This window comes from Gorilla gorilla, chromosome X (genome assembly GCF_029281585.2).
Source record: "Gorilla gorilla gorilla isolate KB3781 chromosome X, NHGRI_mGorGor1-v2.1_pri, whole genome shotgun sequence".
In the NCBI taxonomy this organism is placed as follows: Eukaryota; Metazoa; Chordata; class Mammalia; order Primates; family Hominidae; genus Gorilla; species Gorilla gorilla.
The window spans coordinates 29945361-29969315 of NC_073247.2; the positions used below are offsets into that span (position 1 = coordinate 29945361).

The following is a 23955-nucleotide window of genomic DNA, read 5'->3' on the forward strand; positions in this document are numbered from 1 at the left end:
GTGCTGGAGAGGATGTGGAGAAATAGGAACACTTTTACACTGTTGGTGGGAGTGTAAATTAGTTCAACCATTGTGGAAGTCAGTGTGGCGATTCCTCAGGGATCTAGAACTAGAAATACCATTTGACCCAGCCATCCCATTACTGGGTATATACCCAAAGGATTATAAACCATGCTGCTATAAAGACACATGCACATGTATGTTTATTGCGGCACTATTCACAATAGCAAAGACTTGGAACCAACCCAAATGTCCAACAACGATAGACTGGATTAAGAAAATGTGGCACATATACACCATGGAATACTATGCAGCCATAAAAAAGGATGAGTTCATGTCCTTTGTAGGGACATGGATGAAGCTGGAAACCATCATTCTCAGCAAACTATCACAAGGACAAAAAACCAAACACCACATGTTCTCACTCATAGGTGGGAAATGAACAATGAGAACACATGGACACAGGAAGGGGAACATCACACACTGGGGAATGTTGTGGGGTCGGGGGAGCAGGGAGGGATAGCATTAGGTGATATACCTAATGCTAAATGACGAGTTAATAGGTGCAGCACACCAACATGGCACATGTATACATATGTAACAAACCTGCACATTGTGCACATGTACCCTAAAACTTAAATTAAAAAAAAAAAAAGAAGTGACATCAGAGGCTGCCCATTGCAGAAAAATAGACTTCACTGAACTAGTCAAGTCATGAAACAAATAAACAAGTAAACAACAAAAACAACATGCCCCGGAGGCAGAAGAGGGAAAGATCAGTATCTGGAGTTTCTACAATATATTATCTGAAATGTCCAGTTGTCAACAAAAAATACAAAATATGCAAATACAGGACAGTGTGATCCACATATGGGAAAAACAGTAGGCAATGCTAACTGCCTTTGAAAGGACCCAGATATTAAATGTAGCAGACAATGACTTGAAAGCAGATATTACAAATACGTTCAAAGAACTAAGGGAAACCATACTTAAAGAATTAAAGGAAGGTATTATAACAGTATCTCAAACACAGAAGATAAAGAAAAATTACCAAAAAAAGGGGCGGGGGGGGGGGGTAGGAATTCTGAAGTTGAAAAGTACAACAGCCAAAATGAAAAATTCACTCAAGAGGCTCAACAGGCAATTTCAGTGGCGGAAGAAATAATCAGCAAACTTGAAGATAGAAAAATAGAGATATGCAATCTGAAGAACAAGAGAGAAAAAGAAAAAATGAACAAAGTCTTAAAGGAACACGGGACAAGTGCACCAACATATGTGACACCTAATATGAGTCCCAGAAGAAGAGGAGAGAAAGGGGCAGAAAAATACTCAAAGAAATAATTGCTGAAAACTTCCCAAATATGATTTTTTTTTTTTTGAGATGGAGTTTCACTCTTGTTGCCCAGGTTGGAGTGCAATGGCACGATCTTGGATCACCACAACCTCCGTCTACCAGGTTAAAGTAATTCTCCTGCCTCAGCCTCCTGTGTAGCTGGGATCAAGGCATGCACCACCACACCAGCTAATTTTGTATTTTTAGTAGAGACAGGGTTTCTCCATGTTGGTCAGGCTGGTCTTGAACTCCCAACCTCAGGTGAGCCACCCACCTCGGTCTCCCAAAGTGCTGGGATTACAGGCATGAGCCACCGTGCCCAGCCCCAGATATCATTTTTTTAAAAATTAAATCTACATATCCAAGAAGCCAAATGAACTCCAAGTGGGATAAAAGCAAACAGGTCCACACCCAGATATGTCAGTTAACTTTGAAAGATAAAGAGTGAAAATCCTGAAAGCAGCAAGAGAAAAATGTTTTGTCATATACAAGAGAATTCCAGTAAGATTAATGTCTGACTTTTCATTAGAAACAACGAAGGCCACGGGATGACATATTCAAAGTGCTGAAAGAAAAAAAAAGTCAACCAAGAATTTTATATCCACTAAAACTATCTTTCAAAAATGAAGATGAAATACGAACATTTTCAGATAAACAAAAGCTGAGATAATGCTAGCAGACCCATCTTATAAAAATACTAAAGGGGCCGGGCGCGGTGGCTCACGCCTGTAATCCCAGCACTTTGGGAGGCCGAGGTGGGTGGATCACGAGGCCAGAAGATTGAGACCATCCTGGCTAACACAGTGAAACCCCATCTCTACTAAAAAAATACAAAACATTAGCCGGGCGTAGTGGCAGGCTCCTGTAGTCCCAGCCACTCCGGAGGCTGAGGCAGAAGAATGGCATGAACCTGGGAGGTGGAGCTTGCAGTGAGCCGAGATCGCACCACAGCATTCCAGCCTGGGCCATAGAGCGAGACTCTGTCTCAAAAAAAGAAAAAATAATAATAATAAAGGAATTTCTTCAGGCTGAAAGCAAATGACACCAGACAGTAATTTGGATTCACGTGATAAAAAACAAAGAATACCAGTAAAGGTAGTTATGCATGCAATTATAAAAGATAGTATAATTGCAAATTTCCTCTTTTCTTCTCTTAACTGGTTTAAAAAGCAGTTGCAGAAAATGACGTTTATAATCATGTGTTGCGGCTTATACAGAAATGTAATACATTTGAAAATAACAGCAAAAGGATATTGGTAGGAACAAGGCTATATTGGAATAAGGAAATGACACCAAATGGTAACTTGAATCCACAGGAACAAATGAAAAGTATCAGAAATGGTAAATAAAAAGGTTAATATAACTCTCTCTCTCCCCCTACCTACATTCTCTTTTATTCTGTTTAAAAGACATAATACAAAACTACTTATTACAATTAAATAACCCTGAGCTTCTGTAACAGGTAGGTAAATTGAAGATACAAGAATCTAACCTATTTGTAAAGAATTGTTATATGTCTTACAACTGTCTCCAAAACAAACATTTCTGCTGAAATCTTGACGTTATTCCTTTAGCAAACCTAGTCCTCCCAAATATTACAAGAGTAAACTTTGCCCCAGAGTTCTGATCAAATCCTAAATAATGAGGTGTGAAAAACTGGATTTTGACAAACATGGTAAATGCCATCACAAGTTCTTTGGTGAAAAAGAAATACTGTTCAAGAAGGCAGAGCACTAGCAGCAGAAACTGATGAAGTCTACCCCCCAGTCAGCAGAGGATCTGATCCACGGAGCAAACGTTTAGCCATAGTTAGAGAAAAATAAGGAGAAAGAAAAGAAATGCATGAACTCTGAAACCAGTTGAGTGAGTTTAATGAACAAGACTGAGGAGACAGCAGGAATCTGGAGACTTGGGAAGGTGAAAATACTTCCTTTGAGAAAGTCTTCCAGAAACTTTAAGAAATTTGGCAGAAATTGGGACTAACAACTACATTTTAAAAAGGAATTAATAGACTTCCAAATGAAAGCACAAGCTCTTAAGTACAGTACTTTTGTTCTTACAAAGAGGAAGAATAGACCTAAACATCTTCAAGTGATGGAACACATTCAGACTCTTGTTGGTCAAGAGACCAGAAATTAAAAATAAAAACAATGATTACCATAACACATGTTCAATAGCAAACTAGGATCAGCTATTTGTAGTTGTTACATTTATAAGTGGAAACATCTCAAGAATCCAGCTCATTAAAACAAATTTAACAAAGGCAGTCTAGTTTCCTACAAAAAGAGGTATTTGAACCAGTATGCTAACCACATTAATATGTAAAGTCTTATTCTAAACACTCTCCAAATATTTCCAAAACGGTGATTCTGATATAGTAAGTGAAGTCAGAGGCCCAAGGAAAAGCCACTCGTCTCTGACAGCGTGGGGATAGGAAGCGGAGGAATTTTTCCTCTAAAGGTTTTAGTTCCTGACCTAGCAATGGGCATTTCCAGAACTACTACCATCTACAAATATCACCACCATGAAAAGACTGTCCTATGTCATCACTCAGATTAAATAATAGGTGCTTTTAATAAGGACTCACTACAAAAGCTTAATTATATAGTCTTCAGTGCCATAATTTTAAATGCCTGCCTAATACACCATCTGGTAAATATATATAGGATACTTAACCATTCTTCTATTGCCTAACTTTGTTTGTTTTGAAATTTCCTTACTGTAAGTGTCACTGAGATGAACATCTTTGCATATGGCATTTTGTACTGTGATCTTTTCCTAAGGATATCTTCCCAAGAGTAAAATTACTAGAACAAATTTAAGGTTCTTAATATATGTTGACCAAACTGCTGTCATAAAGGATGGAGCAATTTACACTCCCACCCACAGTGTATAAGGGCATGCTAATTTATTCATCCTCTCAGCTGAACTGGATAGTATTGTTTTTCACATTTGTGAAGTGTGGTGAACAAGAAATACTTTATCAATATAGAAACAAAGTATCATCTCAACTCAAGCATAGCAATGTAGTAAAGAATTCAGAGGGCCAAGGATTGAATTCCAGCTCCATCCCATCCTAAATGGATGACCCTGAAAAATGTACTCATCTATCTAAACCTCAGTATTCTCATCTTTAAGAGGGAGATGATAATAGTGTCAGCCTCATTAGATGATAGAGGCTTAATCATGGCCATTTTTTTTTTGCACAAATATTCTCTATGTGCAATAGTTCTAGAAGAGACTAGGAGTTCTAAATCTGAGATCCAGTCATTCTTGGAGGTGGGGGGGGGGTCTGTGAACTTGAAAGAGAAAAAAATTACATCATTGCCATCATTTGCCCTCAACTGAAACATAACATTTCCCTCACTTAGGGAATGTAGGTAACATACCCTAGTAGTAGACTTGAGACTTTGTTGGTAACAGGAGTCACAGACTTTTTCATATCACATTACAGTTCCTGCGGAGATCTCAAAATAACTTTTATGCCCATCACTACTCCAAATATTATGACAGTTTTTAAGATCTGCTGTTTGATCTCATTATTTAAGACATTAGTAAAGAAGCACATAATTATATATAACTTTAAAATATTTTGATAACTGTATTTTGATATGAAGGGTCTCCTTTGTAATTCTTTGTATTTAAACACTTTAAAACAGTGGTCCCCAACCTTTTTGGCACCAGGGACTGGTTTCATGGAAAAAAATTTTTCCACGGACCAGGTGGGCAGGGGCAGGGAGGATGGTTTCAGGATGATTCAAGTGCATTACATTTATTGTGCACTTTATTTCTATTATTATTACATTGTAATATATAATGAAATAATTATACAACTCAGTGTGATGTAGAATCAACGGGAGCCCTGAGATTGTTTTCCTACAACTAGACGGTCCCATCTGGGAATGATGGAACACAGTGAGAGATCATCAGGCATGAGTTTCTCATAAGGAGCACACAAACTAGATCCCTCACATGCGTAGTTCACAATAGGGTTTGTGCTCCTATGAGAATCTAATGCCGCTGCTGATCTGACAGGAGGCAGCGTTCAGGTGGTAATGCGAGCAATGGGGGAGCAGCTATAAATACAGATGAAGCTTTGCTCGCTCGCTGCTCACCTCCTGCTGTGCGGCCCGGTCGGTGGCCCAGGGGTTGAGGACCCTTGCTTTAAAACATATTCTGGGAAGGGCCCATAGCCTCCTCCAGACTGGCAAAGGGGTCCCGTGACCCCTAAAAGGCTAAAAACCCCCAATCGTGACTCTTAGATGCTTCACGTAGAACATCCTAACTGCAGGCCTAAAATGTCGGAGTTCCTTCAGTGGGCTGCACATATAAAGCTCTCCATGAATAAACAGTGCAAGGCCCATCTGCAAACAGCTTCCTAGATTCTTCAGGACAGCCCAGGAGCAGAGCATGTCAGAGCCTTCACTCAATTGTCCATTGGCTTCAATCATGGCCACTAACTAAGGACACCTAGGATTTGCTCCTCAGCTGGCTCCTCTGCAGCTGGAATATTAAAACAAATGAAGCTACGCAATACCTGTGGACTATGTACGCTAATGACAAACTACTAAAAAATTCCAAGGTTTAATAGATAAAGTAGCCTTGGGGTTGGCTATATTTTCCTTCTTTTCCGCAGGCACCCCATGCAAGGCATCCAAAGGTCCAAGAAGGCCAAGAAAGATATACAAGCCAAGGTCCCTCATTACACCAGCACTTATTTTTATTTATGGCTCACAGCAGGTGGCAAAGCTGGTCAACAGCAGCACAGGGTTTATAAATTAATTCTTTGCAGCAAATATGATATGTCTGAGTTTGTACGAGCGAACTTCATAATGAGACTTGTGGCTTGGCCTTCCAGAAAACATCTTTTATAATGATACAAACATTTAACCAGTCAACAAATGGCCAAGTGAGAAGAGGGAAATAAGGTATCTAAGGCAGATGGAAAGCCACTTAACACTACTCAAGATGAACTGATTTCTGAGCACTTTCAGAAGAACGCACATCTCAACTGCTGGCACAATGTGATACTTTGGAGCTTATATCTTTTAACAAAAGTGGGTCACAAATACTTAGTGAAAACCGCAACTGAAAAAACACAGAAGATTGTTCCCAGGAAAATTTAGGGAGCAAATGAACAAATACGGGGCAATGGATTTTTTATATTATTTCATGTGACCAGGTATGACAAAGTTAACTTATTGTAGAAGAAAATCCAAGTTGACACAACTCCAAAAAAGATAAGCTTTAGGCTCAACAGATATAATTATTTGTCTAGCCAGCTAGATACATACATATATACATTGTCCAGAAAAATGCAGTGGTTTTCTTTTTAGATCAACGCAAATAGCATTCTACACTACTCCTTTTCTCTAATTATCTGGTCATAAGAGGAAAAAAATATTCAGAAACTGTATAACAATTTCAACAGGATAATCAGGATACGGTGCCACTTAAAAGTAAACGAAGATATCCCTGCTGGAAACGTGCCATGGAGTGCTAATTAACCTGTTGTGACAGTTGATTTACTTTGTTTACACAACTGAATGGCCATCACAAAGTCACAGGATTATTTCAGAGCTGGCACAAATCTCAAAAGTCACCTCATTAAAATCATCTCATTTAACAGAGGAAGAAACCAAGACCCAGCAGGTTAACCAACTGGCCTACAGATGACCACAGAGCCAGATAATCTCAGGCCCTACCCCTGTCCTCCCAGGATTCTAGTCATTAACTGTCACTTCCGCTTAATTCTGAAATATCCTTAAATAAAGCTGTACAAAGAACTCAACATAAACAGATGAGTGAACGGCGAATTCTATGGTCTGTGAATTATGTCTCGATTTAAAGAAAATAGATGGGTGCCATGGATATGAAAGACATACCCAGTTGGCAGGTAGAATTAAATATGAATAATTTGGTTCTGACATTGGCCCTGTGAAATCTGACATTACCCCTATGATATTCAAGAAGTGCAGAGAAAAGTTTTATGGTTCACAGACCCAGAGTACTCCAATTGAAGAGAACACACAGGACCAAGACCACAGGCAGGAACAACAACAACAACAACAACAAAAAGACAAAAAGACTAACAACCTAAGATGAGGCAGAAATAAGAGAACATACACAAATAAAAATAAATATGCAAAGGGGCTGGGCATGGTGGCTCATGCCTGTAACCCCAGCACTTTGGGAGGCCAAGGCCAAGGTGGGCAGATCATCTGAGCTCAGGAGTTCAAGACCAGCCTGGCCAACATGGTGAAACCCCATCTCTACTAAAAACACAAAAATTAGCCGGGCATGGTAGTGGGCACCTACAATCCCAGCTACTCAGGAGGCTGAGGCAGGAGAATCGCTTGAATCTGGGAGGTGGAAGTTGCAGTGAGCCAAGATCATGCCACTGCACTCCTGCCTGGGCAACAGAGCAAGACTGTTAGAAAAAAAAAAAAAGAAGAAGAAAAGAAGGGGAAAAGAAAAGAGAAAAGAAAAAGGAATGAAGGAAGAAAAGAAGGAGAGGGAGAAGAAAGAGGGAGGGAGGGGGAGGGAGGGAGGGACGGGGGAGAGAGGGAGAGGGAGGGAGGGACGGGGGAGAGAGGGAGAGGGAGGGAGGGACGGGGAGAGAGGGAGAGAGAGAGAGAGAGGGAAGGACAGGGAGAGAGAGAGAGGGAAGGACAGGGAGAGAGAGAGAGGGAAGGACAGGGAAAGAGAGAGAGGGAAGGACAGGGAGAGAGAGAGAGGGAGGGAGGGGCGGGGAGAGAGAGAGAGGGAGGGAGGGGTGGGGAGAGAGAGAGAGAGGGAGGGAGGGATGGGGGAGAGAGAGAGGGAGGGAGGGATGGGGGAGAGAGAGGGGACAGAGGGGGGAGAGAGGGGGAGGGTGGAGGGGGAGGGAGAGGGGGAGAGGGGGAGAGAGGGGGGAGGGGGAGGGGGGAGGGGGAGGGGGGAGGGGGAGGGGAGGGGGAGGGGGAGGGGAGGGGGGAGGAGGGGGGAGGGGGAGAGGAGGGGGGAGGGGGAGAGGGGGAGGGGGAGAGGGGGGAGGGGGAGAGGGGGAGGGGGAGAGAGGGGGGATAGAGGGGAGAGGGGGGAGAGAGGGGGAGAGGGGGGAGAGAGGGGGAGAGAGGGGAGAGAGAGGGGGAGGGGAGGGGGGAGAGAGGGGGAGAGAGGGGAGAGGGGGAGAGAGGGGAGAGAGGGGAGAGAGGGGAGAGGGGAGAGAGGGGAGAGAGGGGAGAGAGGGGAGAGAGGGGAGAGAGGGGAGAGGGGAGAGGGGAGAGAGGGGAGAGAGGGGAGAGAGGGGAGAGAGGGGAGAGAGGGAGAGGGGAAGGGGGGAGAGGGGGAGGGGAAGGGGGGAGAGAGAGAGGGAAGGAGGGGGAGAGAGAAAGAGGGAGGGAGGGAGAAAGAACCAACTGAGATTTTTACATAATTCATGTTCTGTGTGTAAAATAAAATTCTCCCTATTATGAGATGTAGCTTTCTTGTTTGAAATTGAGTCTTTGCTAATAAAAGTACTAGAAATCTTTTGAACTCAGAAAATCCAAAGGATACAGAAAAGAGAAAAGAAACTTAATTGTCTTTCTACCAAAGCGTCCCTAAGCAATCCATATCATCTTTGATCATTTTGAGTCCTAAGCCATAGGAAACTGAAGGCCTGAGAATGGCAAGAGGAAAAAAACAGGAGAAATTGTTACCCTGACCGAGACCTACACATGTTCCTAAGCCAGAGGAGAGACTTCGAGTATTGAAGACACTGTCTCCAATATTGCCAGTGTCTGTTTTTCAAAGAATTCCTAATTTATTTGGATTATAAAGATAACCATTTTAATGGCAACAATGAGTTTCTCTTAAATCTCACTGGCTTTCCAGAAAAAAAAAATCACCTAAACCAGAGGTCAAGAACCAGATTAGTTTTTTAATAACGTGTTTTTTAATAAGGTGTGTGTGTGTTTTTTTTAATAATGTGATCTTAGCTTGGAAATTTAACTCTGCTTTTTAAAAAAACAACTGTGAACTCTGGCTTTAGGACATGACAAATGAAAATAAAGTCCAATGTACTTTTAACAATTCCTTCTGCAAGTGTTGGGTAGAACACCTTGTTTTCTCCCAGTAATTCTCCTGGGGGAGAGAAGGTGCTTGTCTCCATGGTGCCTCTCTAGCAAGGCTATGCACAGCTTTCAGGTAATTTACCCACCAATTCAGTGGAAAAAAATTATAGCAGTACCTCTAAGCCTTGGAAATGTATTTCTTAGTCTTGGGGTATATATGACACACATACATACACACATTTCTCAAATGAAATAATTATAATGTGGTGGATACGCAGGTATACTACCCAGAACCCCCCAACCCAACCTCAACGAAGGATGTGTTGCCCCAGTTGCTGGGAGCTCGTTAGGAAGCAGCCCCTTACTGTTAGTCCCTTCTGAACCGTGTCAGTTCCAGAGAGTATCTCATCCAAGCTACATTCCTAGTGACGAAGGACAAATGGAGGAACATAGAGGCCTGGCCATTTCATCCCAACCCAAGACAACTCAGAAAGGCCATTTCAGCTCCAGACCTCCCTCCCAATGTGGTCAGCCAAAGCTGTCATTGAGCCTGCATCTCAGCTGCATGTCTCCCTCTGGCCAGTCCCGCTTCATTTACTCCTCTTCCCCAGCAGCCAGCCCAAAGGCATCCCTTAATAAACCTCCTGTACCCTAAACTCAGCCTCAGAGTCTGAGTCTAGAGGAAATCAACCTGCAAAATAAGCTGTAAGTATAAAGGTATGATTATCCCTGCTAAGGAAAATTAAAACAAATGAAGCTACACAATGCCTATGGACTATGTACACTAGTGGCAAAGTACTAGGAAGTTCCAAGGTTAAACAGATAAAGTAGCCTTGGGGTTGGCTGTATTTTCACTCTTTTACTTTCATAAAGACTCAGCCTTGATCTGTCACCATATAAACATGTTTTCTCTAAAGTGATAAACTGCAGAAAGTGGCTATCTCTGTCATCTCCAAAGCAGTATAAAATAGTGTAAGAATTAAAACGGATTAAAATACAGGAAAAACCAGAAGCCATTTGTATAGAACTCTGACAAAAAAGTCAATTACATTTTCAACTCAATCAAATACTGAAATATGAAGTGAAATGTAGTGTTGAAGATTTTTGTGACAGGTGTTTTTTTAAAGTCAACCCTGAAAAAGAAATTAAGAAAACAATTCCATTCACAAGAGTATCCAAAAGAATAAAATACACAGGAGTAAGTGTAACCAAGAAAGTGAAAGACCTGTACATGGAAAACTACAAAATATTGCTGAAATAAATTAAAGAAGACTTAAATAAATGGAAAGACATCCCACATTCACAGATTAGTAGACTTAAAACTATTAAGATGTCAATACCAGCCAAGCAATCTACAGATACAATGCAATCCTTATCAATATTCAATGGCTTTTTTTTTCCTCCAGAAATGGAAAAGCTGATCCTCAAATTCATATGGAACTTTGAGAGGCCCCAAATGGCCAAAACAATGTTGAAAAAGAACAAAGTTAGAGGATTCACACTTCCAAATTTCAAAAATTACTACAAAGCTATAGTAATCAAAATAGTGCAGATTGCAGTGAGCTGTGATTGCACTACTGCACCCCAGCTGAGGTGACAGAGTAAGACCCTGTCTCAAAACAAAACAAAAAACAAAGAAAAAGAAATTTTTTAAAAAGGGCCGGGTGCGGGCCAGGCACGGTGGCTTGTGCCTGTAATTCCAGCACTTTTGGAGGCCAAGGCAGGTGGATCACCTGAGGTCAGGAGTTCGAGATCAGCCTGGCCAACACTGCAAAACCCGGTCTCTACTTAAAAAAAAAAAATTAGCCGTGCGTGGTAGCAGGCACCTGTGATCCCAGCTACTCAGGAGGCTGAGGCAGGAGAATTGCTTGAACCCGGGAGGCAGAGGTTGCAGTGAGCGGAGATCACGCCATTGCACTCCAGCCTGGGTGACAAGAGTGAAACTCTGTCTCAAAAAAAAAAAAAAAAAGGGCTGGGTATGGTGGCTCATGCCTGTAATCCCAGCACTTTGGGAGGCTGAGGTGGGCAGACTGCTCGAGCCCAGGAGTTTGAGACCAGCCTGGGCAACATGGCAAAACCCCATCTCTACAAAAAATAAAAAAATTAGCTGGGCGTGGTGGTGTGCACCTATAATTCCAGGCACTCGGGAGGTTGAGGTGGAAGGAGTACCTGAGCCAGGGGAAGTCAAGGCTGTAGTGAGCCATGATCGCACCACTGCACTCCAGCCTGGGTGACAGAGCGAGACCTTGTCTCAAAAAAAAAAAAAAAAAAAAAAAAAAGTTTTAAACCAGTGTGGTATTAGCATAAGAGTAGACACATATGTCAATGGAGTATAATTGAGAGTCCAAAAATAAACCCTTACGTATACAGTCAATTGATTTTGACGAGGGTGGAAAGATGATTCAAAGATGACAAGATAGTTTTTTTTTTTCTTTTTTTAAGAAACAGTGCTGGGACAACTAGGGATCCAAATGAGAAAGAATGAAGTTGGACATCTACCTCACACCACACAAAAAAATTAACTCAAAATGGATCAGAGACCTAAATGTAAGAGCTAAAACTATAAAACTTCTAAAAGAAAATATAGGAGTCATACTTCATGACCTTGGTTTGGGCTAAGAGTTCACAGATATACCAAAAGCACGATTCATAAAAGAAATAATTGATAAAACCTCTAATAAGGGCCTTGCTTCCAAAATGTATAGAGAACTCTTACACAGCTTCGTAATAAGAACACAGCCCAATTTTAAACGGGCAAAAGATTTGAACAGACATTTCACCAAAGAAGACTATGAATGACTAATCAGCACATGAAAAGATGCTCAACATTATTAGCCACTAGGGAAATGCAAACTAAAACTACACTCAGGTATCAGTTCATACTCACTAGAATGGCTATAATAAAAAGACAGATGATATCAAGTATTGGCAAGGATGTGAAGATACTGGACCTCTCACTGCTGGTGGAAATGTAAAATGGTACAGCCACTTTGGAATTGTTTTGACAGTTTCTTAAGAAATTAAAGGTATATTTACCAGCCAGGCACGGTGGCTCACACCTGTAATCCCAGCACTTTGGGAGGCTGAGGCAGGTGGATCACTTGAAGTCAGGAGTTCGAGATCAGCCTGTCCAATATGATGAAATCGCATCTCTACTAAAAATACAAAAAAAATTAGCCAGGCGTGGTGGTGGGCGCCTATAATCCCAGCTACTCAGGAGGCTGAGGCAGGAGAATCACTTGAACCCGGGAGACAGAAGTTGCAGTGAGCCGAAATTGTGCCATTGCACTCCAGCCTGGGCGACAGAGTGAGATTCCAGCTCAAAAAAAAAAAAAAAAAAAAAAAAAAAAAAAAAAAAAAAAGCCTATATTTACCATATGACTTGGCAATTCCATTCCTAGGTATGTATCCAAGAGGAATAAAAACATGTGCCCACACAAAGATTTGCACTCGAATATTCACAGTGGTATTATTCATAATAGCCAGAAAGTAGAAACGATCCAAAAATCCATCTACTAGGGAATGGATAAAATGTGGAATATCTATACAGAAGAATACCATTCAGTAATAAAAAGGAAAGAACTACTGATCCATGCATCCATGATCCTAGTGCATTAAGGATGATCTTCGAAAACATCATCCTAAGTGATAGAAGCCAGATGCAAAAGATCACATATTGTATGGTTCCTTTCACATGAGAAGTCTTGAAAAGGCAAGTCTATAAGATGAAAAGCAGATTAGTTCTTGCCTGGGGCTGGGTGTGGGAAGAGACATTGTCTGCAAATAAGCATTTTGGGGTCAGGGAAATGCTCTAAAACTAGACTGTGGTACACAACCCACAACTGGCTGCACAATTATGTCATTTATTAAAAAATCATTGAATTGTGTGTGCTTAAACTAGGTACATTTTGTGGTATGTAAATTATACCTACATAAAGCATTTCAAAAAAACAAAACAAAACCAGAACACAAGAATATGAGCATCATCTGAAAAAGAGGTGAACACAAAAGGTGATACCATGTTTCCAAAGAGCAAAGAAACCCAGAAGAGCTGCAGGTGGTCCACCGTGAAGTCTGGAGTTTGGCTTCCTGGCCTCGGCATCCCTGCAAAGCAACTGCTCCTAGAAATGGAGACAAATGGGCCGGGCGCGGTGGCTCACGCCTGTAATCCCAGCGCTTTGGGAGGCCAAGGTGGGCGGATCACGAGGTCAGGAGATCGAGACCACGGTGAAACCCCATCTCTACTAAAAAATACAAAAAATTAGCCGGGCGCAGTGGCGGGCGCCTGTGGTCCCAGCTACTCGGGAGGCTGAGGCAGGAGAATGGCGTGAACCCGGGAGGCGGAGCTTGCAGTGAGCCGAGATTGCACCACTGCACTCCAGCCTGGGCGACACAGCGAGACTCCGTCTCAAAAAAAAAAAAAAAAAAAAAGAAAGAAATGGAGACAAATGGCCAGGCAACGTGACCTGTAATCCCAGCACTTTGGGAGGCCAACGCGGGCGGATCATCTGAGGCCAGGAGTTTGAGACCACCCTGGCCAACATGGTGAAACCTTGTCTCTACTAAAAAAAAAAAAATACAAAAATTAGCCGGTCATGGTGGCACATGCCTGTAGTCCCAGGTACTCGGGAGGCTGAGGCAGGAGAATCACTCAAACCTGGGAGGCAGAGGTTGCAGTAAGCCAAGATCATGCCACTGCACTCCAGCCTGGGCTACAGGGTGAGTTGCAGTGAGCCAAGATCACGCCACTGCACTCCAGCCTGGGCTACAGGGCAAGATTCCGTCTCAAAAAAAAAAAAAAAAGAAAGAAATGGAGATAAATGTGCCCACTTTGCTGCCACATAAAGCTGAATTCAATACATCATCAAGCACAATTTTATCTTTGTTATTATTATTTTATTATTTTTTATTTTTCCATCTCCCTTTCTGGGTAAAAGTACAATTTTAGAAATATCAAATGACTCCTTGAAAAGAGATCTCAAAGCATCTTGGTTTTCACATATTCATAAATCATTTCAAACATCTGGCTACATGTTCAGGGTGTGGCATCTAATTCGTACCCCTTATTTATAAGACTTCACTGTTCACTAACTATGAGTGTGTGTGTGTGTTAATCAAAATCTTTCCAAAATGATCACAAACCCACAATTCCATCAGATTCTCTCTTGGAATCTTTGGGGTTGTATGATCCAGGTGTCTGATTCCAGGGTCACCCCAATCCACATGGAGGGGACAATTGAGCAAATTCTCCTTAGAAGCCACCCAAGTTACTTTGACATTCTATTTTAATGTTTAATCACCATTAGTTGCAAGATGTCCATTCTGCTGATCCAAACCATTTTTCTGTTTACCCTACTTCCATCCCATCTGGAGTGGAAAAAGTAAACGTCTCTTTATTTTCAGAAAGAGGATAGCATTTGAAGATGACTACTAATGGTACCCCTCAAGGCTTAGTTCCCTTTAGCTTTTCCTCTTAGTGCAATTTTCCACTCATCACATCACCTGGGATCCTTTTAGTCTTCTGAGTGCTCTAAATTTTCACATCTTGCCAAGCATGACAACCAATACTGGGCACCAAATTCTAACATAATGCCAAATATAGCAAAGAGATTAGCTGCCAAATCCTTTAGAGCAGGGGTCCCCAACCCCCAGGGCCATGGACCAATACCGGTCAGTGGCCTGTTAGGAACCAGGCCACATAGCAGGAGGTGAGTGGTGGGTGAGCAAGCATTATTGTCTGAACTCCACCTCCTGTTAGATCATTGGTGACATTAGATTCTTACAGGAGTGCAAACCCTATTGTGAACTGCACATGTGAGGGATCTAGGCTGCGTGCTCCTTACGAGAATCTAATGCCTGATAATCTGAGGTCAAGCAGTTTCATCCTGAAACCATCCCCCACCTCTGGTCTATGGAAAAAAATTGTCTTCCATGAAACCAGTCCCTGGTGATGAAAAGGTTGGGGACCACTGCTTTAGATTAAGTTTATTCCTAAAAAGCAAACAGATACCTAGGAAGAATAGTGCCGAGGTATACTTGGAATTACTAAGAATGTTAAGGAATTCCTGGATGTTTTGGAAGAGGGAGAACGCACCAGGAGGGAGGTATGTAGTGGAATTGTAACAGCGTGACACCAAGTCTCCGGGACGAGAGACTATTTCTGAGTACTGATGCATCCAACAGTGAGGAATGGAGAAAGAAAACGAGTTGTCTTCCTTGCTCCGTGCCTCAACGTAACTCTTGCTGTTTTAAGGAATCAGCATTTCATAGCCATTTCTTGCATTAAATCCAGGTTACATCTTTTTGCTTGTATAACAAATATGGAACCACAGATGTTGAGGGCTAGAAGGTATCAATGAGCAAAACAGCACAGTTCAACATTTCTCATTTTATTGCTGAGGATCCTGAGGCCTAGGCAGGGGTGGAACAACTGACTGCCCAGTGTTACTTAGAGACAGGGCTGCGGCTACAACTGTACCTCCTGGGCCTCAGGCCCAATCTCCTTCGACTTCTTCCCCATTTCTCCACAAATTAGGTAATTTTAAAAATCAAGGCTGGGTGAGGTGGCTCACGCCTGTAATCTCAGCACTTTAGGAGGCCAAGGCAGGCAGATCACTTGAGGTCAGGAGTTCGAGACCAGCCTGGCCAACATGGGGAAACCATGTCTCTACTAAAAGTACAAAAATTAGCCAGGCGTGGTGGTAGGCGCCTATAATCCCAGCTACTCAGGAGGCTGAGACAGGAGAATCGCTTGAACCCTGGAGGCAGAGGTTGCAGTGAGCCAAGATCACACCACTGCACTTCAGCCTGGCCGACAGAGCGAGACTCTGTCTCAAAAAAAAAAAAAAAAAAAAAGTCAAGCTCTAGGAAGAACAGGAAAGACTGTTACAAGTGGACAACATCAGCATGTAAATGGGACCAAAAAAAAAGTCACACCTGATTCCATTTCTTTTCCAAAAGGAATCTAAAACCACCAGATGCCTCATCTTACAGGCCTGCTTGTAAAATTCATGCTCCAATAGTAATCACATGCACTATACCACTTGCTCTGTTTCTGAAACTTATGTCTCAGGTGGGGAGCTCTGTCAGGCTCCTGGGGAAGCCTGGGCCCCCAAGCTGCAGGTTGGGGACTTCTGCAGAGGGCGCCCAGGGGAAAGCTTTGCCTCCTGGGCCCTTTTCTCCCTCTCCTAGGAACTCCAACTGGAATAGGAAGAGAGTCTGTAGGCCTGTTCCTTCTAGAAGAGCTAGCAGGAAGGAGACTAAGGCTGTAAGGCGGGGGACCAAGGGCCTGTCCTGAGTCGAGGTCACGGTTTCTCAAACCACAATGCCATACGTCTGGAGGGATGGGCAGCTTGGAGTGCACTCAAGGGTACAGGATAACCTTGGCAACATTTCCAAGGCCAAGATCCTTTTAAAACATTTTTAGGGTGGTGATTTCATTATACTATTCAAACCAACGTGGCAATAAAACTATGTAATTTCAGGAACTTTTAAGCCAAATCAGGAGACTTTAGGACATAAATGGGACAGAAGGAAGTAGAATTCCATCCCACTTCTTTTCCGTTTGTGGCAAGAAACTTTTGCCCCATATTAACTGGCATACAAGTTCACGTTCCTCCATCGTTAGGGAAACTCTGCTTGGGAAGTATGGGAGGTATTGACTCCAGCAAAAAGATTACTGGTGGTCCATGGAACATCGACCCAGCTCAGAAGGAGTCACCCAGAAGGTTACAGCTGAAAGTCCCAGCAGGTAATGAAGAACATACACTTTCTTGCCTGGCCTTGCCTTCTGGCCCACTGCCTCAATGGCTGAGTGGGGCCTGGGGCTGGCCGGTTGAGGCATAGGGAGATTTCTAGCTGTCCTCCTTAGAAACACAACCCACAGGCGTGATTAGAAGTCATCTTGCTACCTGGGCGATTTTCAGGCAAGCATTTTACAAATTGACATTTACATTTAATTTCAGAATTAAAATTCTGAAAATGTTAATACTTACTGTGTTTTTTTGAATTACCATGTCCTGAAAAGAAAAAGAAAAGATGAATATAGCTTTTTTTAAAACAGCTAATTTCCATAAGCATTAGCCAACACTCCCCTCTATAAAAGAAATTAATCATGTAAGAATTAATCACATAAAAGCACCCACCTTAGAGCAAGAATTAATCATGTGAAACCTCCCTCTCCAAAAGCTTCAAACACAATGAACCTCTGAATTGCAACATTCATATTCCAAAGAAAATTGATCACCACTGGTTAGTCTCTGGAACTATTAGGGGGCATTTATAAGGATTTCCCCAGAACAGGGCCAATGCTTTTGCCCAAAAGATATTTTGAGCTTCAAGTTTGGGGTGCTGAGTGCCCTGCATCTTGCCTTCCCAGAAAAGAACGTCAGCGATAGCAAGGAAGGGCCCAGAAGGCACCGTGCTATCCCCGGATCTGGAACCACTTCTTGAATCAATCAATGTGAAGGCCACACCATAGTCAGCCTTCCTACAGAAGGGGTGTTGGTAGTAGAATTCCTGACACCCTGCTACAACTGTCTAGGAATGTTCAAATTCAATGACAACAATTCTAGTCAGTAAATTTAGTATGATAATTAGGCAGCCTTTGACTGTCTCATTTACGCACCAACAATTCCGGGGGTGGGGGTGGGGAAGGGCGGAGAAAACACCATAACTAAACAGCTGCCCTGTAAAACATGTTTTATATATTCTGAGATTTTTATTTCCTGATAACAAGTGCAAACTGCTTCTTCGGGTGTTAAATATAACTGACTACCCATTTCCATTTTAGGAAATATTTTTCTGTATTATTAAAAATTAAAACATCTAGTGCATTGAACTTTCCAGAGGGCTTTGCTAAGGCACAGTTGAAGAAACTGTCCTAAATTGAAAAAAAAAATTCTAATTTCATGTTTTTCATCAAAATATAGGTTAATAACCTATATCTTTCATACTTGCTAAGTTCTAAATATTCCTAAGCATAGCTACCTTGGTGAAAATCAGTAAAAGAAAAGGTCAATATCTAACTATCTAATGTAATTTACATTGGTTTATAGCCCTGGGGAAACTATTCTACAATGTAAAGTACACTAATAAAAGTTTCTTCTTTCACTGTCATACAAATGACTTATTAAAATACAGTATTTTGCCATAATTACTAAGTACATATCTATGTAAAGTATATATGATGTTTAGCACATACAAGTTACACATCTCAAGCAGGTGGTATTTCTACCAGGAAATAATCTCAAATCCTTACACAACCCAGAAAATCTAGTTAATATTAAATCTCAAGAAACACAATGAAAATGTCCAACTTTGGCATAAAATTGTACTACTATCTACCAGTGATTTTTAATACTGAGGGAACTGAACCTTTAGAAATGATGTCTGTGAAGGCTGACTCTCCAAACCATTGGTTCTCACCCATGGTTGCACATTTGGGAGGTTAAAAAAATCTCCGTGCCTTGGTCCCACCCCCATCCCTGAGACTGTGACGTAATTGGTCTGGGGTGGGGCCTAGGCATGGGGATATTTACAAGCTCTCCCAGTAATTCTGAAGTGCATTCAAGGCCGAGAAGCACTGCTATAAACAAACTAATTCATTATTCCTAAAATGATTTAACATAGGCCAGGATTTTCTGACTAAAATATTCAACAATATCAATATCCACTGAATTTTGGAATAACTCATGTTAAACATTTCCACTATACAAATATAAGCATTTTTTTAAAAAATACTATGTTACCCAAAAAAGCTTGTCTCAAACTTGCAAAAATACATTTTAGAAATTCTCAACCATGAATGAGTTGTGCAGGAACACACACGTTTTCAGTTTTGCTTTGCTTTCAGACTGGGGGAAAATAACATCAAAGACTAATTGTGTCTATACTAAAATATTCTGTCCATTTCGGTAACTGTTCAATGTCTTCATATTATTATCCAAGTTGAGAACTGATTTTTATGTGTAGGTTTGGATCCAATTGCTCATGAAGGAATTCAGAACTGATTTTTATGTGTAGGTTTGGATCCAATTGCTCATGAAGGAATTCGGGACAGTGTGTTTGCTTCAATGGAAACTAATAGGAGTGTTTGCCTCCACTTCCCTAATGAGCCCGGAAATGCCCAAGTTGCCTGCAAACGTACGACTGTAGCACAGATGCTCACGAAGTAGCCAGGAAGTCATCTGTGTGAACTAGAATCTGTGGTGGGAAGGAAAGAATTGCACAAGCAAGTCTTTGTTTTTCTCCAACTTCCTGTGCTACTGTGGCATTTCAGCTAGACATATAATTCTGCTTTCCCAAAACAAAGTACTCAGGAGAAGGTGAATACACTGTACCTTCAAAGAGAGAGCAGTGTCGGCATCGGTGTCATGGTACAAGATCACATTATTGGCCATGTCAAAGCTTTCTCGGACTCCAAGATGGTAGAAGAGGGAAGGCTGTCTGGAGACATCGCTCATGTCTACCACAGCAACATCTGCGATGAACAAGGAGAGGAAAGGATTAGGGGAGATGATCTGTCTACTTCATCTACTCACTGGTGATCACCAGTGAGGAGCTATAGCAATGTGTATTTCTGTCATCAGCCTGTTAGGTAAAGTAAGGAATGATTTGATTAAAATTACCCTATGAACTGTGGAAGAAATGCAGTAAGAATTTTTTTTAATCCTCTTTCTTCTTCAAAGTGCTGGGAATGTAACCTCACTTAGAACTTGCTGATGGATTTTTAATGTTATTTTTGTTATGACATATCACACATCTGAAGAATATATTTAGCTTATATATGAGGCATAAAGTATAATGCAACGAAAAACCATGTACCTTCTGTGCAGCCCAAGTCAGAGGGTTACCTGCACTCAGGGTCCCATGTGCCCCTCCCTGATCACATCTCCTCCCTCCTGCCCAGACAGCATTTCTGTCCGGATCTATGTATTTATCAGTTCCACGCACGTGTGTGTGCGCTACAGAATGAACGTTTGTGTCCCCTCAAGGTTCATGTGTTGAAACCTATCCCCCAATATGATGGTACCTGAAGATGAGGCCTTTGGGAGGTGATTAGGTCATGAGGATGGAGCCCTCATAAATTGGATTAGTGCACTTATAAAAGAGACTCCGGGGAGCTGCTTTCCCCCTTTCATCATTCCAGGACACAGGGAGAAGGTCCTGTCTGTGAACTAGAAAGCAGGTCCTCACCAGACAATGAGTCTGCCGCCACCTTGATGTTGGACTTCCTAGTCTCCATAATTATGAGAAATAAATTTCTGGCTGGGTGCAGTGGCTCATGCCTGTAGTCCTAGCACCTTGGGAGGCCAAGGCAGGTGGACCACCTGAGGTCAGGAGTTCGAGACCAGCCTGTCCAACATAGTGAAACCCCGTCTCTACTAAAAATACAAAAATTAGTTGGGCGTGGTGGCAGGCGCCTGTAATCCCAGCTACTCAGGAGGCTAAGGCAGGAGAATCGCTTGTACCTGGGAGGCAGAGGTTGCAGTGAACTCAGATCGTGCCACTGCACTCCAGCCTGGGCAACAGAGTGAGACTCTGTCTCTAAATAAATTAATAAATTTCTGTTGTTTAGAAGCCACGCCCAGGCATTATGTTACAGCAGTCCAAACAGACTAAGACAATACGTACAGGCACGTATAGGCATTATACACACACACACACACACACACCCCCACACACACACACACACACATATATACACATACATACACAAATTCCTTAACAGTATATTGCTCAGTTTTGCATGTCTTTGAACTTCATATAAATGGTATTGCATTGTATGTATTCTTTGGCTTGCTATTTTTTGGTGGCATTCAACCAATTTGTGCGTTTAGCTCCAGTTCATACGTTTTCGCTTCTGTATAGAATTCTGTTGTGTGACAGATTTTTATTCATTTCCTATTTCACACTGCTGCAATAAACAGTCCTGTCATAGCTCCTGGCTCACATGTCTACCATCAACTTGACAACATATAACGTGCCCTGGCTGGGCGCGGTGGCTCATGCCTGTAATCCCAACACTTTAGGTGGCTGAGGTGGGCAGATCGCTTGAGCTCAGCAGTTCGAGACCAGCCTGGACAACATGGCGAAACCCCATCTCTATAAAAAATACAAAAAATTAGCCGGGTGTGGTGGTGTGTGCCTGTAGTCCCAGTTATTTAGGAGGCTAAGGTGGGTGGATGGCTTGAGACTGGGAGGTCGAGGTTGCAGTGAGCTGTGATCATGCCACTGCTCTCCAGCCTAAGTGACAGAGTAAGACCTTGTCTCATAAACTAAAAAAAAAAAATAAAATGCACCCTGGAGTTGCACCCTGTAATAGAGACCTATTCAAAACAGAGGAGCAACTTATTACATGAATAATGAGCATGTTTAAATTACGCTTAGTAGTATGGGGCACCGTTTTAAAACTCAAAACATTCTAGAGGATCTGAGAGTTCCAAGTTTGATGGGAGCTTCCTTACCATGTGCAGTGGAGATATAGGAATGTAGTGTTCAAACTCATGCTCGCACTGCTGTGACTTCTAGAAAGTCACTCAAAATCCCAATGGGACACAACAGAGGCCAGTTGAACAAGGGCGTGAAGAAACATGAAGGCAGGCAGGCAGCACATCAGCACCAGACACCGCTAGCTCTGTAGAGAGGCGCTGGGAACCTGAGGCCAAGTGCCACTAAGCCCCAGAGTGGGCCCTTTATTCTCTTATTTATGGATTGCCTGCTGTATGGCAGGATTCTGATGGGTGCCAGGGATAGAAGTGTCAACAGGGCATAATCACATTCCTCAAAAGAAAAAACCAACTACAATACAATGTGGGTAACCAGAAGGAAAGGGATGGTTAGGATCACCGTGAGGGCGGCCAAAATAAGGGAAACAGTGAACAGAGCACCCCCAGGAGGGCACATAATCCACACCTGAGCGGAGGGCAATCACAGAATGCCTGGAGGAAGGGATATTGTCCATGACCTGAGGCTCTGTAAGAGTCAGGCAGGCAAATGGGATGAGGATGTGGGGGATCAAAGTGAAGGAAAGAGCGGTGCATTAACAGAAGCCAGCTAGTGCAAGGGGCCAGCGGCAAGCCAGGGTGTAAGTGTGAAGGCCACCCACATATCACTTCCTGGGGCCAGAATACCCCAGAAAACGAGCCTGGAGGGGGAGGGCTGGATCTTCCTTGAGGCAGTGGGAAACCTATGGTTGGGTTTTTTAACTTTTTATTTTTACTTATTTATTTTTGAGACAGAGTCTCAAAAATGCACGGGTACGATCTTGGCTCACTGCAACCTCCACCTCCCAGGCTCAAGCGATTCTTGTGCCTTGGCCTCCAGAGTAGCTGGGACTACAGGCATGTGCCACCATGCCCGGCTAATTTTGTCGTATTTTTAGCAGAGATGGGGTTTCACCTCATTGGCCAGGCTGGTCTCAAACTCCTGACCTCAAGCGATCCGCCCACCTCAGCCTCCCAAAGTGCTGGGATTACAGGCGCTAGCCACTGCACCTGGCTTTTTTTTTTTTTTTTTAAACAGAGATGGGGTCTCACTCTGTTGCCCAGGGTGGTCTTGAACTCCTGGGCTCAAGCAATCCTCCCACCTTGGCCTCTTAAAGTGCTAGGATTACAGCTGTGAGCCACTGCTCCTGGCCTCTTTAAAACTTTTTATTATGCAGAACTACAAATATACATAAAAAGTAGACAGAATAGTATAATGAAATCTCCATACCTCCCACCTCAACGATCAACTCAAGGCCGGCTTTGTTTCATCTTTACTACCATCCGCAACGTCCACCCCTCCCTCCCTGTGTTATTTTAAAATAAATCCCACCAGACACCACATTGTTTTATCCCCCAATATTTCAGGATATATCACTAAAAGATGAGAATTCAAAGAAAAAAATAACCATAGTATCAATGTCTCACCTAAAAATATTTTTAAATAATCAAGAGAGTTTTTTAGCAGGAGACTCTCAGAGTCAAATTTACCCTTTAGAGATCATCTACTAATGAAAGGATGCACGTCTATACTGAGGAAACACTCTACAACCCAGCCTCATCCATTTCTCTCAAATGGGTAATTCCACTCCCCAAAGACATTTGCTTACAGTCAAGATAACGCGCCACTGCAGCTGAGTAAATTAGACATTCTGCCTATAGGATTGCTTCCTGGACTCTTACTTATCTACATTAAAAATTATATGTTTCAGGCCGGGCGCGGTGGCTCACGCCTGTAATCCCAGCAGGTTGGGAGGCAGAGGTGGGTGGATCACCTCAGGTCAGTAGTTTGAGACCAGCCTACCCAACGTGGTGAAATCCCGTCTCTACTAAAAATACAAAAAATTAGCTGGGTGTGGGGTGGGCGCCTGTAATCCCAGCTACTCGGGAGGCTGAGGCAGGAGAATCACTTGAACCTGGGAGGAGGCGGTTGCAGTGAGCCAAGGTTGCACCACTGTACCCCAGCCTGGATGACAAGAGCAAAACTCTGTCTCAAAAGATTTTTTTAAAAATTACATGTTTCATAGTGATGCTATGAAAAAGTAGCAACATAGATATTAATTCCAAGGCCATGGTGACTGTTATAATTAGTTAATAAAGG

At 42.5% G+C, this 23955-nt stretch overlaps 1 protein-coding gene across 1 annotated transcript in view; it reads right to left on the reverse strand.

Annotated features, from left to right (window-relative positions):
• MAP3K15 (mitogen-activated protein kinase kinase kinase 15) overlaps positions 1-23955 on the reverse strand; it is a 156105-nt gene that overhangs the window by 109751 nt on the left and 22399 nt on the right. The window contains exons 2-3 of the mRNA XM_055376716.2: positions 19710-19849; positions 17364-17387 (exon numbers count right to left, since the gene is read on the reverse strand). Of these exons, the coding sequence (XP_055232691.1) occupies positions 17364-17387; positions 19710-19849 (164 nt within the window). The remainder of the gene's footprint in view (positions 1-17363; positions 17388-19709; positions 19850-23955) is intronic.